General features: G+C 40.5%; 2 protein-coding genes across 3 annotated transcripts; both read right to left on the bottom strand.

Moving 5' to 3' along the window:
* Window positions 1–1,458: 1,458 nt before the first annotated feature.
* fem1c (fem-1 homolog c) lies at window positions 1,459–9,682 on the bottom strand. Its single transcript, XM_085180785.1, has 6 exons — window positions 8,284–9,682; window positions 5,218–5,387; window positions 4,942–5,130; window positions 4,134–4,645; window positions 3,648–3,824; window positions 1,459–3,480 (listed from the first exon to the last, which is right to left on the bottom strand). Exons 1-6 carry the CDS (start codon window positions 8,825–8,827, stop codon window positions 3,216–3,218), a joined length of 1,857 nt encoding a protein of 618 aa, XP_085036911.1. The 5' UTR covers window positions 8,828–9,682; the 3' UTR covers window positions 1,459–3,215.
* A 1,942-nt stretch (window positions 9,683–11,624) lies between these two features.
* On the bottom strand, window positions 11,625–16,952 carry tmed7 (transmembrane p24 trafficking protein 7). Of its 2 annotated transcripts, none has more exons than XM_085180423.1 (4): window positions 16,870–16,952; window positions 16,398–16,617; window positions 14,817–15,062; window positions 11,625–13,847 (listed from the first exon to the last, which is right to left on the bottom strand). In XM_085180423.1, exons 1-4 carry the CDS (start codon window positions 16,935–16,937, stop codon window positions 13,611–13,613), a joined length of 771 nt encoding a protein of 256 aa, XP_085036549.1. In that variant the 5' UTR covers window positions 16,938–16,952; the 3' UTR covers window positions 11,625–13,610. The 2 variants fall into 2 exon arrangements, with proteins under 2 accessions (XP_085036549.1, XP_085036548.1); XM_085180422.1 differs by having other exon boundaries at window positions 16,398–16,594; window positions 16,878–16,895.
* Window positions 16,953–18,582: the final 1,630 nt, after the last annotated feature.

An 18,582-nucleotide genomic window follows, 5' to 3' on the forward strand; every position in this document is an offset into this window, starting at 1 on the left:
AAATACTCGGCATAATCTTTTACGTGATTCAGTTTATTTTGAAAAATCTCAACAGGATCTTGAGCTTTATTGTGAAAGGTTTATGTGTAAAATAAACAAGCGGACACCCGATGGTTTTACCGTCGTTGTTGCTAACCACAACGCATAAAAACAGGCGCTTGTCCGTCCATAGTGTGGTTATATTAAATATAAGAGAAAGAGAGAACTTTAAGAAATTAATATAGCCACTACAGTGACCATCAAAACGATAAAACAATATTGCCGTAAACAGTTTATTTTGCGACACCAAGAAACAAACAATAGCGTAAAATGAAACGATAGACGTTTTTATATGTCATCCGATATATAGCGTTATATCGAACAGCCCTAGTCCAGATCCATCCACTCGATGTTGTCGACTGATATCATACCACACTTGAAGTTAATCCATTCATTTGTGTGAAGCCTTTTTTTTCTAAAATGAGAAAACCTCTGGCTCCTGGTGAAATGTTGATGTAATCCTGGAGGGTAATGTGCAAAGTAAATGACATTGCCACCAGTGGAGTCATAACACAGCATGGCTGAACACCAATCTCATCATCTTGGGTCTTTAAATAATTCATTAGATTTTTCTTGTTGATTCTTGTGGAGCATCAAGGGCCTCGCTGATGTGTTTTTGATGCTTTGAGCCTCACAGAGTCAATATACAACACAGCACATCGGGTGTTGGATACAGAGACAATACTTGTTACTGGGTCCTAATGACTGTAGTCTAGAGAAGAATAAACACTCCAAGGTTCTCTGCACAGCAGTCGGCTGCTGTTTTTAATTGCTTCATGCACAAAGTATTGAGCAAGCAAGTCATAAATTAGCTTGTTTTTACTTGAGGGCATTTCTTGGAAGCAACTCACGAACAACATGAGCAACCCCCGTCTGCAGTTTCACATCTCAGGGGTCCTCTTTGCTTCACCCAACTCAAAGATCTGCTCAGTGACTATAGAGCAAAAGCAGTGGGAACACTGACTCAATCAGCTGTTGCCTATTTGCGCTCTTCCACCATTAGCCACAACATTAAAACCGCAGACAGGTCAAGTAACATTGCCTTATTAGAATGCAGAGTTCACTTAAGACACATAAAACTCACTTAAACATTGTTGGAGGTCAAGCACAACACGCATTGACAGCAGCCTCTCCCAGGAGGACAATGTGTCAATGCCACAGCGCAAAGAATCTAAACAGAGCCAGGTGCATCAATCCGGCCACCAAACTGCTCAACTCCCAATCCAGTCAGGCATTTATGGGAGACAAGACTCATCCTGAAAGGATTTTCTCCAGCTTTCCTAAGCCAGAAATCACATGACACCCCCAGAGGTCCCTTGTGCTGTGTTAGGCAGCTGGTTTTAATGTTGTGGCTGAGTGGTGTATAGCTATTAAAACAAAGAGAGAAAAACCAGGAAATAAAGACATTTGGACAAGACGACAAGTGCAACATGGGTTTATTGTCAAACTGGTTATTAAGACATGAACTCAATTAATGCCATATCAAATCTTAAACTCCGCTGTAGTAAAGTGCAGATTCACATCAAGTTGCCCTGGGTGTCCTCAATACATTTGCTATGTCTGCTTTTTTTTTTTACTTTTTAAACTGTAATATGAAATCCTAAGAATTATGAAAAGCCCTTTTTTTAAAATTTCCAACCCACACATCTAAAGCTAATGTGCAAACAAGATAATTCACAAAGCTTTCCTATTCTGTATGTAGAGGCATCCTCCCACTCGTGTCTTCAACTCCTCACACAGCTGGATGACAGCTGTATAAGACAAACAGATCTACCCTTGCTCTGCTCTAGTTTGGAGTGTAGGTGTTGTCATGAAAGGTCTTCTGCAGTGATTGGTTGGCTGATATGTTGCTGCACGTGAACAGTGGGACAATGTTTACCCAGACGTTTTTTGGGGGGGATAAAAATTATTAAAGAACGACAGTATTTAAAGGTCAGCCATGTATGAATGTTAAAGAGGTCACTTCTGTGTACGAGCCTGCACTCGCCAGCGGTTGTGAACTGTTAGTTTGGCCGCTGTGGTTTCTACTGGCAGTCACGTGCATTGTGGAATCTCCATGAGCGCCACTTCACCAAAATTCCCGTTGTCAATAATTTGTGTCAAGTCAAACAAAAAAAACAAAAGCAAAAAAACCCACTCTGCATACAAGGAACGCACCGTGGGGGGCACTCGCATTTCTTTCACACACGCACTCACGCAAAAAAATAAAACACAATCGCTCAAATTCATTCACTCGTCTTACAACAATCAGTACAATGTTTTTTTGCACCCCTCTCCCCCTCCTTTTTGAGTGAAGTAGGTGGATACTGAAGAAAACGGCAGCAATGAGGTAAACACAAAAACTCATGAGAGATATTGCACAGACAAGTGCCGGCACAGAATACAACAGTCTCTCTTTCCAACAGCCTAGCCTGTGCATAGAAAGAATAAAGCACTTATGGTGTTTGCACGCATTAAACCCTTCTTGTAAAGCTTTGTTGTACACTTAAGTGGGAACGACAAATGAGTCTCGAATCCACAGCACTTGGCAGATGTCCAGATTTGCATGACCAAAAACTAGGTGTATTTGTAAAAGTACAAAAAAACTAAAACTAAAAAAAAAAAAAAAAAAAATCTAATGACTGAGGAAGGGCCCATGACTGTTGGCAAACCAAAAATATTTTTTAAAAATAATAATAACAACCTGAACTCCCAGTATATGTAGAAATGCCTTGAGACTGAGAAGACGTGAGCAGGCAATGTTGAGACTGGGTTGCAGCCAGCATGGAGAAAAATCTCTCAAGTTTCATTTAATAAATAGAAATCGAGGAATATGCAAAAAAAAAAAAAAAAAAAAAAAAAAATCTCAAGCAAAAATACATAAACCCCTTTGCTCAGTTCATCCAGAGATGCAGCTGTGTTTGTCCATGTTGCAATCCACTCCTGATGCATCCCCCAAAAATTGGGCCAGTTAATCCAAATCATTTTAAGTCCCTCCTGGTTAGTTGAGGACTTTTTTTGTGCACTTAATTCTTCCAACAAGTTCATACTCTCCGTGTAGTTTGAATTTGCAAACCTAACCCACATAATTGTCTCGGTTTTTCAAGCACCCTGTGGGTGAGGCGTTGAGATTATGTTGCTCCTTTTCACACTTTTCCCCGTGCACCCATCCATTCTTCTCCACTCCTTCACAATCATTATCTGTGGAGCAAGACGAAGGCCTCCAGTTTCTCTGGGATGTTTCCCCGGTAGTCGAGGCCGTGCTTGATGATAGCCCTCGCGGCTAGGCACTGCAGAGTGGTGTGGTTAATGGGCTGGATGACATTCCTGGCCAGCTCCTTCTCATCCAGGAGGTCGCAGGCCGTTTGCTGGAAGGCGTTGGTGCTGTCGAAGTGAGTCCCGCAGGAAATGAGCAGGTTCATGATGTCAGGGTGACCGTTGGATGCCGCTATGTGGAGGGGGCTAGTGGATACAAAGATAATAGATCTGTAAGAGGATTATCCTGTACAACATACAAGCACACATGTCTTCTTATCCACTTTCTGCCATTTTCCCCCTGAATAAATGTAGGTGAAAACTAAAAGCTGGAGAGTGTGGATGAAACAGAAGCGCGATATTTAAAAACAGACCTGTTGTCATCGTCATCTCGACTGTTGACATCTGCCCCACACTCAAGTAGGATTGAAGCGACCGTGAGGGAAGGGAACTTGCAGACGGGATAACGGCCCACGCAGGTAGTGTTGCGGTCGACTGCCAAGTGCAGCGGGCTGAAGCCATTCTTACCACATGGGTGGAGCTTCAGGAATCTAGAGATGCAACAGTGTCAGAATGAAAGGCAAAGAATTATGACTATGAACAATAAGTTTGATTAAACTAATGTTTTTTTTTTTTTTTAAATTACTGACAGAATTGCAAAAAGCCTGTGGCAAAGGTCAATTAACATCCTGCCTGTTTGCTAAAAAAAAAAAAAAGGGTTGTATATGTGACTGAAAGGAACATTAACAAAAATCACTGTCACAGGAAACTTTTAGACCCTTCCAACTGCCATATTGTGTACACAGAGACATGTGTGACCTTTATAAACAACACTGAGGAGATTTTCAATAGGAACACACCTATAGATGGTCTCCTTCTTGAAATGGTCCTGCTCTGCAGTACATGGCACCTTCTCTAAAAGACAAATGAGGTGGAGAATAATTGAGAGGGCCTTGCTGAGCTGAGCAGGGTCAGGAGGCATTGGTCCACTTTGTTTAATGGCTCGTTCAATCTCCATCACACTCTTGGACAGTATCCCCATTAAGTCCTCAAACGACACCGATGTCCCCAAGAGCCCCTTGGCCCTGTCCTGCAGCATGAAGGAGAAGAGCTCAGCGAATGACAGCAGGCTGGAGGAAGTCATGGGACTGAGGGGGTCCAGGTTGCTTTGTTGCATGTCCAGCGCGTACTTCCACAGATTTATGCAGCGTTCGAAGTTTCCAGAGTCAGCATAGACGGCACCACGGTAACGGATGTAGTAGGAAGTGTCTGGGTGTTGTGGACCGAGGATTCGCTCTCGGATGAGCAGAGCCTGCATGCGCATCTCATCCGGGTCAGAAATAAGTCCATCCAGCTCTTCTGCGTTTGTTACCTAGAAAGCAGATTAAAAAGTAGCATAGTAGAGTGACTTGTGACTTCAGCACCAAGACCCATATCGATATATGGGTCTTGGATTTAATCTATATAGCTAATTAACAAAGTCTTAGGCTACATCTCCAATACTAAAGACCAGAGTGTAACATTAAAGGTTTTCCCCAGCAAAATAAAAACATTTACTTTTTCCATCTTGATGTCAAAATGTGACATCATGTGAAAAGAAAACCGATTTCAAGAGCTTTAAACAGATTGCAAGCCCACTTTAAGGTGGTGCTGGGTAAATGCACTCACCTCTCTAGCATAATCGTATGCCATGATCAGCTGCTTGGGTTCCGGCTTCTGGATGATGTTGTTACTGTCCATGTACCTCAGATCCATGGCTCTTTTCCAGTATTTTAAAGCTCCAAGCAGATCTCTTTTTTTGTCTACAAACGTAGCTCCCAAGAGCTCCAGGGCATCAATGCGCTCTGTGTGCCTCGTCTGCAGAGACAAAATATGTGATATTTATGTGATCTTCACACAACTCTACACAAACAAACTTTAACTGTAGGCGACAGGAAGCCTGACCTGCTGATGCGTAGTCAGGTAGTCTACAATATTAGTATGGCCTGTAACACTGGCAGAAAGTAAGGGTGTCATGCCGTAGCCATCCTGCTCCATGGTTGCGCCGTACTGCAGCAACATCCGCATGATCTCCAGGCTGCCTGACTCTGCACAGTCGTGAAGCGCCGTGTTGCCTGTGAACAAAGAAGATGCATGTTGTGCAGTGAGTTAAACATAATAAGACCTACATTAGCTCACAGAAGCCTAGCAGGAATTCAGTTTGCAAATCCATGACTACATCCATCCTATTACCTTGATATTGACTTAAGGAATTTCTCTCTCCATGTTACCATAAGCTGGTAATTTAAAAAAATATTTAAAAGGCTCAATGACTGATGCTAAAATTCTAATGGATGCTACCACTTTATATTTATTTATGCCATAAGATGTGTCATATTCACTTTTTTTTTTTAACGGGTTCATCAGTTTTAGAACAGAAAAAGAGAGTCAACTTCTACAAAGGATTTGAGCAAACAGACACACATCACATGAAGTATTTTTCAGCACAACACGGACAAAGAAAACAACAACAACAAACAAACCAAAAAAAACATGCAACACAATAAAAACATAAAAAAAACCCACAAATAAGCAGTTTAAAAGACAAAGACAAATATGAATGTCTAACAAGGAAGAGCACAAAACGCATTCCTTAAAAGTTTAATCCATTTAATTTAGTTTCCTTTTAATTAATAATGTTCCGTTCCAGGAATACCAGAGCTCTAGTTTAATCCAGTTTAGCAACAAAAATAAGACATCTCTCCACCTTGGGGGTTTCCCAGGAATTTACCAAACAAACTCAAAACAAGGAAGTACTCCCAATCACACTTCTGTTTAACTCCATTCACTACTGAGACTAAATACAACTACTAAGAGTCAATAAGAAGAAGACAATTAGTCACCAAGCTTCGAGTACCTTGGTGTTATTGTGGTGCTGAATTTCAGAGAAGCTGTTCTGATAACAGTTTCTTACGACTGCAAACTTACAGAGTGAAAATGCCTGAAGCATGCTTAAATTAGCATATCAGACCACCGTATTGACCTATATGGTTCACCATTAATGAAAACACAGGGCCAGACATTTGTACAACAGAAAAGTCTGAGAAACTCCACTGGTTCTTTGGACTGCAGGACGTAAAGGTGAGTCAAGGGCAGATAACTTCCATCATGAATTGTAAGAATATTTAGGGATGACCACAAAATTCCAATGCCACATTCCTCAGATAAAAAGGAGAAATTGCACTTTGTCAGGTGAGCTAAGCTATTGTTAAAAAGAAAAAGAAAAAGGGGAGGACCTATTACAAACAATTAAAGTGAAAAATGAAGTTCCACCAGCAGTGTTTTCAGTCTTGACTTGTTTGCTTTCGTTGGAGGGTATGTCACATTGTCAGTGAAACCGTGCAAGATTCACACAGTGGTATTGTGGCCAAGAAAAAAACAAAAACAATAAAAGAAACCCACAATTTGAAAGTACAAAAAATAACATTCAAGCTCACTCATGGAGCAGAAGCAGGACCATTTCCACCACTGCTACATTTACTCAAGTCTGGCATGTTAAAAGTAGGTCACTCAGTCCTGAAAAATCAGGTTCAGTTTTCCCCAAAGAGGAAGGGATACACATCTACAGACACACACACGTGCTTACTGAACTTTAAGTCCCATAAAGATAAGTTAATCCCTTTGAGGATATTCAACACATGCCATGACTGGGAATTATAAACACTTCGAGCTCACCCCCCTCTTTTTTTTCTGGTTAACAGTGCGTTTGTTTTTCTTTCTGCTCTCTGAGGCTACTCCACACTCAGTCAGATGAGACCAAACGGGGTTAGTTTGGGATCAACCAGCAGTTATATTCTTTGGTTTCTGCAAACATAACAATTCTGGACAGAAAACTGCAGCAGCAGCAGCAGCACTACAGTTTCTCCCCTCAGTTAAATATGTACAAGCAAAACTGGGTAAACAACAAGAAAGCCATGTTTATACTAAAAAATGGTTTAAACTGACTTTTGATTATATAATCAGTGTTTTAATGTGGTTTGGATGAAAAACACTGATTGGAAAAACTGGGGAAAAACTTCAAGAAATCATTTAAGATTTGTTTGTCTGCATTGATTGATTCAAGATGACACCTCACCAAACAGGTTATTTACTGGAAGTCTTTCATGAACTGAAAAGTGATGACTTTTCTGAGAAGTGAGCAAGGCACAACTTCTGAAGCAGTCTAGTCAGCTGTGATTATTTTGTCAGGACTGTTTTTCTCCTCTAACTTGCTCACTTTCCTGCCTAAACATAAGCTTTATCGTTTTTGAAAAGTTTCCAGTCATATCTAATAATAGAGATTTACCCTCTTATGTCAATACAGCTGTTTTGTTTAAAGCAGTGTAGAGAGGGTGGTTTGTGCCCTGCTCTTGAATTTAGTGCTAGTCACAGGAAAGTATGTATAAGCTACAACTGTATAGTTCTGATCACACAAGAGCTAAAACTAGGGGCTTAAATGTGCCAATCTAGGTAGGTATCCAAAGGTCTGTGGTTGAAATTCACTGTAAAACCATGAATTCAAGCCTACCAAAGCAGCCGTCTCCATAGAAAGAGAAAATAATGGACATCCTGAGCAGTTAAGTGCTTTTATTTTTAATCACACGTATAAAAGACAATGATCTTAAAGACAAATTCTTATTGTTCCTGTATTTAGAAAACACCATCCAAAGTATGAGCTTCCAGACACACCCTGACACACACGCACGCATCCAGGCTGACGTAGCTAGCTTGCAACTTTCCACTGTGAAACCAGAAGTTCATGCTTTGCTGTTGAGTCATTTCATACAGGAAAAAAAGCAACTGCAAATTAGTTAATTTTGTCATCCCATAACAAACCCTATATTTGGACGCATGCGTGTCACGTGCATTTTGCCCATTTTTTTGCTCAATTTTCTCAACCTATCTGCTATCGGCTCAAAAGAAGAAAGATAAAATACGGCTTATCATCCATGTAGTCAACATTTTTCTGTGGAAAGCTTTTTACAGACTCACCTTTGATGCTTTTCCTGTTGACATCTGCCCCTTTCTCCAGCAGGTACTGCGCTATCTCCTTGTGCCCCTTGTAGCATGAAATCATGAGACACGTATGGCCGTGTCTGTTGGCTACTTCCAGGTCAGCATTGTGCTCCACCAGGTATTTCACAATATCCAGGTGGCCGTCAAAGCAGGCCGCCCTCAGGGGCGTTGAGTTGGTCAGCGTTGTGCTGTTGACAGAAGCTCCGTGACCCAGCAGGGACTGGACTACCTTCAGATGTCCCGCTGCCGAGGCAGCCCAGAGAGGGGGCGCCCCCTCGATAGTCTCCCCGTCAAAGTTCACCGATCCACCGACCTCGACAGGAGCACTGCAGCACTCCAGCAGATACTCCACCAGGTCCAAGTGGCCGTACCGGGCAGCCATCAGGAGCGGAGTGGCCCCGTTTGTCTTCTCGCCCATTAACTTGGTCACCTCGTGCCCATCTTTGTTCTCCAGCAGCTTCTGAAGCAGCCGGAGCTTACCATCTCTGGCTGCGTTAAACACCGCGGTCTTTAAATCCATCCCCGAGACTTAAATTCACGGTTTAATAGTAGTTTAAAAAATGGCAGCGCTGTCTGTCAAACAATGGGGTCGACGACCCGTGGAGGTGTAAGGTCGCTGTGGACAGGTGAAGCTTGGCAGCCTTTGTTTATAACGAGCTCCGACTTTCTAGCCAACTGGTAAACCAATGTGCTACCTTTTCTTGTTGTTGTTGGGGATTAAAATCCGCAAATAGTTCGTGACTTTCTAAATCTCCAGCTTTAACAAGTTGACACCACTTAAATCTTAATCTATATTACTAACTCAGACGTTTTTAGCCCAGTTAGCAAAAGTGGCTAGTCAACTTCCTCGATCCGTTTAGCTAACCGACTAGCTCCGCTTAGCCGAACCACTCTTCACCGCTGCTCATCCACTGACATGTCCGCTCCACTCGAGAAGCCCTTCTTCCTTAGATCTGTCCCCTTCGCTGGTCATTGTTTCCCAGCATAACGTTACTCCTCAGGGGGTTATTTATATTTGCTTTCCAAGGGCCGAAGTGTAGAAATCCACCCCCACCCGTTTACGCTGCTGCTGCTTATGCTAGCTTAGCCAGGAAAAATGACGTTCAGTCAAACAAGCGAGGGGATATCCCCCACTAACCGTGCCGCGTTTCTCCCTCACAGACACACCTCGTCCCCTTCCAAAAAACAACAGGCGTTACCACAAAAACGGCAGGTTACCAGTCGTCCACACAGCCGCTCAACAAGCTGGCAGGTCCGCCAAAGGAAAAGAAGGTAAACAGGGGAGGCTAACTAACCACCCACGGATCGACCGGATGATCACGACTCGGTTTGTGTCAAATCACAAACCCGACGCAGTCTTTTTTTTTCTCCAGTGGAGCACATGATTGACAGGTGGACAACCAATCAGAGAGCTGGAAGCCCTGTTACGCAGACAACAACAAAGAGTTAAAAGAGTCTGTTTTTCAAGCACCAATGAATTTTCTTACTACCATAGAAAGAGAAACAGAGGCACAGGAAAGACTCAAATACTGCACTGATAGCTGAGGAAGACACACAGTAATGCACATCCTCAGCTGCTTCCTGAGGCAGTTTGAAATTAAAGAGACAGCATGAAAATGATTTAAAAAAAATTATATTAATGACTATACTTCTTTATTTATTTATAAAGTTATTCATTCAGTCTGATCTTTTATTTTTCCTTTTGCAATAAAAACGTGGGACTCAGTCATGTGAAGATTCCAGTCCCACCAACATCTGCATCAATACCCTGTAATACATTAATCATATATTGTATGCTTTATTTATTTAGTTTGCAAATTATTGTTTTTTTGTTAATAAGTGTAATATGCTTGGTCAGGACAGTGAGACAGGTTGATGAGGCCAGACAGGATTCTTTGTTGACACTGATGTTTGCAGATGACATTGTGACCTGTAGAGAGAGTAGAAAACAGGTGAAAGAGAGGCTGGAGAGGTGGGAGTTATCACCTTTTTTCAAACATTTGTCTTAGGTGAATGTTACTGACATGTATAGATAAACCACAAGGCATATAAATATACAATCATACTGAAAGTAAAGTTAGTCAAGTCACGTTTTCCTATATGGGTATATATTTAATAGAATAAAATCTTGTATAACAATTTTTCACCATATACTTAATTGGGGATAGGTGTCTGATGAGTGTAGTAGCATATAGTTATTTTTTGTACACATACCAAGGTCTTGTAATCATACGTAGATGTATGCATACATTTTACTGTATATAAACAGAGAACGAGTCCCATATTGATCTTCTAGTTATATAAATAGCATTTACCATCTTTTTATTTCAACTTTTCTCACTTTGATTATGTACATCAGTTTGCCAACAGTACAAATGCACCAAATAATACTATAACTTGGGATATAGTTATAGTTTATAATAACAGAACCCAGAAAAGATATCAAGTGTGTAAGCTGTGTTTACCCCTGCACAGCATCCACTCTTCTTTGAAAATCTGTAAATATCTGTGAACTTATGAGACCAGGTGTTGGGCTTCTGGGAGATGACATCTGTAAAAGTCCCATTCATGTCTGATTCTAGATGCTCAACAGTTCTGGGTGGGTCTGCTTTTTCATATTTATTCATTTAGCTGCAAAATGTTTTCAGTTGGAAAAAGTCTGGATTGCATGTTTGCCAGTTCAGCACCTAGACTCTTCTACTATGAAGCCACGCTGTTGTAATAGCGGCATTATATGATTTATTCTCGTCTTACTGAAATATGCTAGACCTTCCCTGAAGGTGATGTGCAGGATCCATCCATCCATCTTCTATTGCTTAGCCAGGTCTGGGCCATGCGGACAGCAGTTTCGGCAGAGATGCCAAGACCTCCCCTCCCCAGCCACTTACTCCAGCTCATCCGAGGGAACACAGGGGCGCTCTCAGACCAGCCAAGAGACATCATCTCTCCAGTGTGTCCCGAGTCTACCATGGGGCCTCATCTAGGGCTTTTCCATATTCTACTGTGAATAAAATGCAGGTTTATGTGTTTTTCTACACAACATTCTACACACTTCCTAAAGATTGAGCTGTTTGTAAATTTGTTTTTTAAATGAGAAAAATAAATAAAGAATAAGACTGCATGTGACAAAGGAAATAAACTGAGTCTTGACACCCCTGACCTAAAGGAAACCATGAGCATGCTTTAGAAAATTGTGATGGCCTTGACAATATCACCCCCCTCAGGATAAAAGAAGCATGAGCAGATGGTGTTATCTAGAAACCCAACACCACAATGCACACAGTTTATTAATTAATGGTGACTAAATAAGTGCAGAATTTAACATTTAAACAAAAAGTTTATTCATCCATCCCACAATAACTTAACAACTTCCCACAATGCCTCGGAGCTGAACCTGTGCAAATGGAAATGCCAAAATTGCACCACATAAAACATGGCGACCTCTGGAGAGAGAATAACAGATCAAAATGATTGTTCTTGAAGTTTTTGTTGTTTTTAACCTCTTAAGCCCCAACGCCCCCTGATACAGGGGCAAAAGGCAGGAGATCAGGTGGGCTTGGGGCTTAAGAAGTTAATCACTTCTATCCCAAGTAGGACACTTCTATAAACCTGAACAATAAAATGAAACAAGCTTTTTTGGCTTCTTTCAGTGGGATAATAATATTTGTACACTGATTTTTTTTCTTTTCCCATCCCTGACTGAAAAGGTTTAACATATAACCACAATCTTTTAGCTTTAGAGCTGTTCTCATCTCTTTTCATATAGCTGTGTAAAGTAAAATTATGTAGGTTAAAACAGCTTCTTTATACTTGTGCTTTAGCCAATGTCTATGTGAAAGAGATACATTTACAGTAAGATGTTTGTAAACCACAAATAAAGATCCACGCGATTCCTGCCTGAAAGTCAAACCACCCAGGTGAACTAAGCCCATAAACCATTGCATGTGACCTACACTAGTACAAAAAAAACTGCTCACCGAAATTTGTAGTGAAACCCCTAAAAATAAACATGCATGTTTAAAATTTCTTTCTGCACTGCTAAATAAATGTCAAAAAAGGGTGAGATGAGAGTTTTGAAACATCAAATTATAACTCGTATTCACTTGAATTATCTTCTATTCAAGCAACAATTCTTCCAACCACACAAATGTTACAATATTGTTGTACAAAACCAAATGGACAGCGTCGGCTCAAAGAAAGACAATGACTTAAGGAACTGGTACACCTCTAACAGCTGGGATTGCCACTTAACAGACAAAACGATGCGGTTTTAAATACAAGAATGAGTCATTTCTTTTTTGTCTGCCACAGAGTCACACAGATGTAATAATAAAAAAAACAACAACAACCCCCCCCCCCTACATCCCGTATGTTAGAATTTATGTTGCACATTTAAACCGATCAATATTTCCCCCAATGTAAAAGAGAGCAAAATGGAAACAAAGCAAAAACTTACTTTTAATTTATAGAGATTTTCTTTAAGGAATTAGGTTTGCAGTCACTCGTGGTATACCTTCTGCATTTTAATTCAATCCTTCAACCCAACAACCACCTTATGAACAAAGGGTGTCAAACTAATATTGGATTAAAGGACTGTTTACTCTGTGCAGAACACAGCAAACTCTTTTCTAACTACTATCTAAAATGGCAAAGCTGATCAAAACAAAAAACACAACATCTACCATTTTCTCACTTAATAAAGTGAGTTTTAGTAACACAGGAAAAAAATGCAACAGATTTTTCATAAACAAATCCAACCTTCGCACTGAGAGCGTGGCTTTTGAGAGCTAGTGCAGATAAAGACAAATATCTGCAGTATCCTTATAATATGACTACATTTAGTCCCAGTATCCACTCGGGTGCTTATTTCAGAGCAGTTTGGGATGAAAATTGGAACAGATCATGAAGACAGGGGTTAGAAAAGGACACATTTAAAATAAGAACACATTTAGAAATCATTTCAAATATTCAAATGACTTAAAGTTTTTCTTTAGCTATATGGCCGGTGCTTGAACTGCTTCAAATACAAAGAGTTACAAGCAACACAATCAAGTCTTCCTCCTGTTTTTTTCTTTTTTTTTAATCCTCAAAAACACTTTTAACCCACAACTATTTTTTCTCCTCAAGACTAATTTGCATAAAGTTGTAAGAACAGCTGTACTGACTTAAGAGGCCGCGTCAGATTGTACGACCTGGCCGCTTGATATGATTCAATTACAGATCAGCGCGGCTGTTCCTATGCACTCCATGCACACAAGCCCAAGAATAGACAAAGGAAGTGATGAGTCAGATCTCAGAGGCTGTTATGAGCCCACACGTGTTGTCGTGGTCTTCTTGTCAGAGAAGAAGCTTCGCAGCAAGACCACCTGGCTGATGCTGACCACCAGAAGGATAATGGCTTCTCCGATGGACCAGAAAGCGACGCGGGTATTGAGGTCCTCGGCACGACTGCGTCCCTGGGCCTCACGGAGGCGAAAGTGTGTCTGATAGTCGATCACCGACTTCAGAGCCTCATGGATGGACACGCAGGCTGACTCCATCTGTAAATGGTGAAGATTGGAAAACAAAACTGATTTTAGATTTTTGGAAGATGGCTGAAAATATTTACTAAATTCATCCACCAGGAACATTAAATCTGCACGGCTGACAAATATGAGTCTGTCATTTAAGGGAGGGGTGGTGCTTGTATTTATATCATTGGTATTCTTTTGGCAACAGTGGTTTTGGCAGTGCTTTTTAATTATATTTCCTTAGCTAATATTACATTATGCAGATGATATTTTGTGCTTTTTCTAGTCTGTCTGAACAGACATATATTTCAGTATTTGAACATCCCACATCTTGCTGTCTTTTTCTGCCTTTAGTTTTGTGCCTGATAAATGACAACCATTATTTACTTAATCTAATGAAACACAAAAAGGTGATAAGGTCAGACATTTCCAGAAGGAGGGGACTGACATCTGCAACATTTAGCAGGAATTTCCCCCCCGTTATTCTAAAAAGAATGACTCCAGCTCAGCCATATTTTAGGATGTAATCAGCTTCCCTGAGGTAATTGCACAAAGTTCAAATGGTCATTTTCTGGGTTTGACTGGGTCACTCCAAACGTCTTTTTTTTGTTTGTTTAAAATCGTTCTTTGGTAGATCACTGGTTAGGATCACCGTCCTGCTACATCATCAAATTTCAGCCTTCTTTTAGTTGATATTATCTTGTGAGAGTAGCCACAGTACTGAGATTTCATTTACAGACAAAGCTTGTCTGGTGACCGTTTCTATCTGAATAAAATAAAATAAAAACTCTGCAAGGTGGCTGCTCTGCTTTTTGGGGGTTATTTATCACCAGGATTTATTTGCTTTTAATTTAAAGAAACTGTGTTGGTTCATTTGTGCAACCAGGATGAAGACAGGATAACCATTTAGGTTATTTCGCCCTAACAAATACAATGAAGGAAACATCAGTGAGAGAAACAGGCAGTTAACAGGTTTATGTGTGCATCCTCGCAGTTTACCTGAGTAAGAGCAGTGACTCTGTTCTCGTTGGGGAAAAGTGGAGGGTCATCGCCAACCTGGAAGTCAAAGTAAACTGTCTTATGCGTGAAGGTGGAGAACTCATTGCTGAAGCAGAATTTGTAGGTGCCGTTCTTGGCTGCTGTGAAGGTAAAGCTGTCATATTGCTTCTTCATCTCCTTATAGAGTGTTGTGCCATCTGGGTCCTCCAAACGGCAGTCCACATCGTAATGACCACCGGTCACCACCTGGGAATCGAAAGCACAGAAGGAATGAGTAACAAAGCCAAGGAGGGGTAGGATGGATACTGAGTGTTTTTAAAAATATATATGGATAGCGTTTTTGCTTACAGGTCAGATTCTTTATCAATTTCATGTCTGAGTCCTACACATGTTTTCAGTGTCAGTGCAAATTAATCTGAACGCAGTGTAGAAACAGAGTTTAAAACAACTGCCCCAACATAAGATAAGACCACCTTTATTAGTCCCACACGTGGACAGTGAAGTTATATATCATCAGATTGTTATTACAGGCTAATTATGCACACAATTAAAAAATAAAAACAATCACCCAGATTAATCTTTATTTATTGCACTTTTTCTCTTTTTTTGGCAAATACACTTGAGGCACCAGTATGAGATTATTGCACTTTTAAAAATAAGACAACACTATGCTCCTAATGCATACTTGTACAATAATTCCCCACTCGTCCTGTGGGCTCTTCAGCCCTTGGTATTTCTCAAGCTTCTTGTATTCCTTCTTCTTGATTCACTTGGTATAGCTACATTCATCACCGTGGCCTTCTTCCTCTGATGGTCCACCATGTGGACATTATATTTGATTGGTTAACCATCACCAGTTTGTTCGTCTGCATCTGGAGGTCTCACTGGATGTTAGCTTGGGTTACTCTCAATCACCTTTGGGGTGTATCCCATTTTGACCTCTGGATTTCCAGACCATACTCATCACAGATGTTCCTGTATACGATGCCACACACTTGGTTATGGTGTTCAATGTATGCCCTGCCTGCTAGCATCTTGCACCCTGCGGTTATGTGCTGGATTATCTCTGGGGTATCTTTGCACAGCCTGTATGATAGACCTCAACCTCTAAGGATCTTTTGCTACCATGAGTATGTTTCTGTGTCTACCCTGTCAAGCTTTAACCAGCCATTGGTAAAATCTTTCAATATCAGCCACTTCTTGTGTTTGTTATACACCCTGCATGTATGTGTGTGTGTGTGTGTGTGTAGTTCTAGTGAAATGTTTAAGGCACATGTCACAGATAATGAATAAGATCATTTAATAGTATTTATTACTTATAACTTGGCCTGCTGCTACCTGGACACCTCGTTAGATTTAAATATTTACCTGAAGATCTTTCAGGTAGAAGTACAGTAACTGAGTTGGTTTACATTTCTAGTGTTTATCAGACATGCACATGAAGCTGTTCATGTCCCTGGGTTTTCATCTTTGACGCCTGATACAGATTTCAAGGGGACAATCTATACTCGATTTAATTTGGGGGAAAAACGACAAGGATGATTCGCATGGATGGGAGGGATCGAAAGAACAGACACGCACCTGGAACTCCAGGGTGCATTTGGTGCCCATGATGATGTCTTCGTAGAAACACTGTTTAGCGTTGTCTGGCAGCTCAAAAGTTAGCTCGGAGCCGAGCACCCACCCACAAAGCAGCTGGGCCCAGAGCACCTGAAGCAACACCCGAAGCGATCCGTGCATCCTGAAGACTGAGAGCCGACAGCTTCTAAGAAAAAAAACTGTAAAAACAACAGATTTAAAACTAAAACCGTCACCGAAGGTGGCGAAAATACCGACGAGGAAAACCCGGACACTGATATAAGCGGCTAGCTGCTAGCTTAAAGCTAACTAGCGAGCTAGCTGGTCTTTATATTTTAGAGAAAGAAAGAAACTCAGGATTTGTAATATGTTTCAATGGTCGCTGTGTTGTTGTTTTATTAGGACATAAGTAGTAACAGGAGTTAAAATAAATCCAAATATTTACGATTTTAGATTATGTTTTACTTAGAATTACCTACTCACCCCAGTCCTCACCCGGATGCAACTAATGCTAAGACGCGTATTACTAACGACACATCTCATTGGCCGTCATCCGTAAAAGCTCGCCTTTGCGTGCTCTCACTGGTGGAAAAACATAAAAGGAGGAGCTATTGTGACATCACGTGGGCCACAACCACGTAAGTGTGAGCAAAGCGTAGCTTCCCTTTTATTACCTGAATCCAGGGCTCCAACGTGGCCGCCGGTTAAAATGAAAGTGAAGGCAGTTTGAATGGAGTAGAAATGCTGCTTAAGCCCTATCGGTATAGCATGGTGGTTACAATTATGTTACTTATAACCAAATTTCATTAGACACATTAAATGTTTCGTAACACATTTGGGATATTTAACCCCTATGACAGCGTCACACATGTTTTTTGTTTGTTTGATTTGTCTTGTTTGTTTATTTCCTTTTGTCTTTTTTGTTATTACACTGTGCCTTAAGTTTTATATTCATTTATTTTATATAATGACACAATATATAAGGAGTAAGGGGGTGAAATAATCTTTAAAAATTACCTGTATGTGGATGAATGTGTGAAGAAGTATATTTGGTTGTTGAAAGGAAAATTTTGATTTCATTTATTACTAGAAAAACATTTTGGCTCATTTTCTCAGTTGCATTATGGGTTTAGACCACTTTTCCAAACTACTTTGAGCTCTACTTTGGGTGTAAAAATGAATGACTGACTTAAATATTAGTGGATAGTTTTCATTCACAATATGTAGTTGACTTGATTTTAAAGGTTATCGTGCCAGCTAATAATCTATTTTCCCTGTGTGTTTAAAACAAATATATAGAAAATTTTGTTTTTAAAACATTTTTGCTGGAGTTGAACATTGCAAAGTAACCCCTGAAATCATGAAAAAGAAATATTGGTCTTGAGTACATATTAGCATTTCTGCTGTGAATTGTAAGAATGAAAAACAAAAACAAAACTATATCATTCTATTCATAGCAGGCTTACCTTTTAAATGTTCAGGACAGCTGTCTTCAAACCCTTGCACTTTTCCATTTAGAGATGTTATAGATGGCAAGGAGCCAGACTTACATCGATCCTCTTGCCTTGCAAATAAAAACTCTCCATGCCTTCATTATACATTTACATCCCATCCCTATAAGCATTTATTTTTATCTCTCAATCTTGATGCCAACAAAACGCACACTGAAAACACCACAATGTCTTTCTCTCACATCTAATATTCATGTACTCATTTAATACTTTTGGGGTGTAGCCCATGCCTACACCCACAGATGTTGTATCATTCTAATATTCCCATGACACAACGTCCCTCATAATGTACGTTGAGTGCATCTTCCTGATAGTTGTGAAATTGCATCTCACCCTGAAAACAAGCTTCACATGAACATGCAGTGTGTATGCAGTGAAAGCAAAACAAGCCACAGAAATCAGTCAGATGGATTTTATGGTTGGGTTATGGTTAAGCAGGAAATAAAGCAAATGCATTATGAAGCAGGTGTCGAATGAAAGGTATCAAAAACAGTCAAATGTTAAGAGGAAAGACTAGAGTTTAAACGAAAGTGGGCGAAAGTAGGTGTGGAGAAAGGAATGACTTTTTCATCAGACACACTGGAACATCATTAAAATATTCAGCTTTGGAACAGCTTTGCTTCTTTCACCTTCACGCCACCCCCGCCGCCTTTTCTGAACGTTGAATGGCTCGACGC

Source organism: Neolamprologus multifasciatus, chromosome 12 (genome assembly GCF_963576455.1).
Source record: "Neolamprologus multifasciatus chromosome 12, fNeoMul1.2, whole genome shotgun sequence".
Classification (NCBI taxonomy): Eukaryota; Metazoa; Chordata; class Actinopteri; order Cichliformes; family Cichlidae; genus Neolamprologus; species Neolamprologus multifasciatus.

Coding starts and splice junctions, on each gene's coding strand:
- fem1c (XM_085180785.1), bottom strand. CDS start 8,827: ATGGATTTAAAGACCGCGGTGTTTAACGCAGCCAGAGATGGTAAGCTC. Junction 5,388..8,283: donor CAACAGGAAAAGCATCAAAG/GTGAGTCTGTAA, acceptor CTTTGTTCACAG/GCAACACGGCGCTTCACGAC. Junction 5,131..5,217: donor ACCTGACTACGCATCAGCAG/GTCAGGCTTCCT, acceptor TTGTCTCTGCAG/ACGAGGCACACAGAGCGCAT.
- tmed7 (XM_085180423.1), bottom strand. CDS start 16,937: ATGAGATGTGTCGTTAGTAATACGCGTCTTAGCATTAGTTGCATCCGG. Junction 15,063..16,397: donor AATGCACCCTGGAGTTCCAG/GTGCGTGTCTGT, acceptor TTCGATTCCCAG/GTGGTGACCGGTGGTCATTA. Junction 13,848..14,816: donor GAGTCACTGCTCTTACTCAG/GTAAACTGCGAG, acceptor CACCATTTACAG/ATGGAGTCAGCCTGCGTGTC.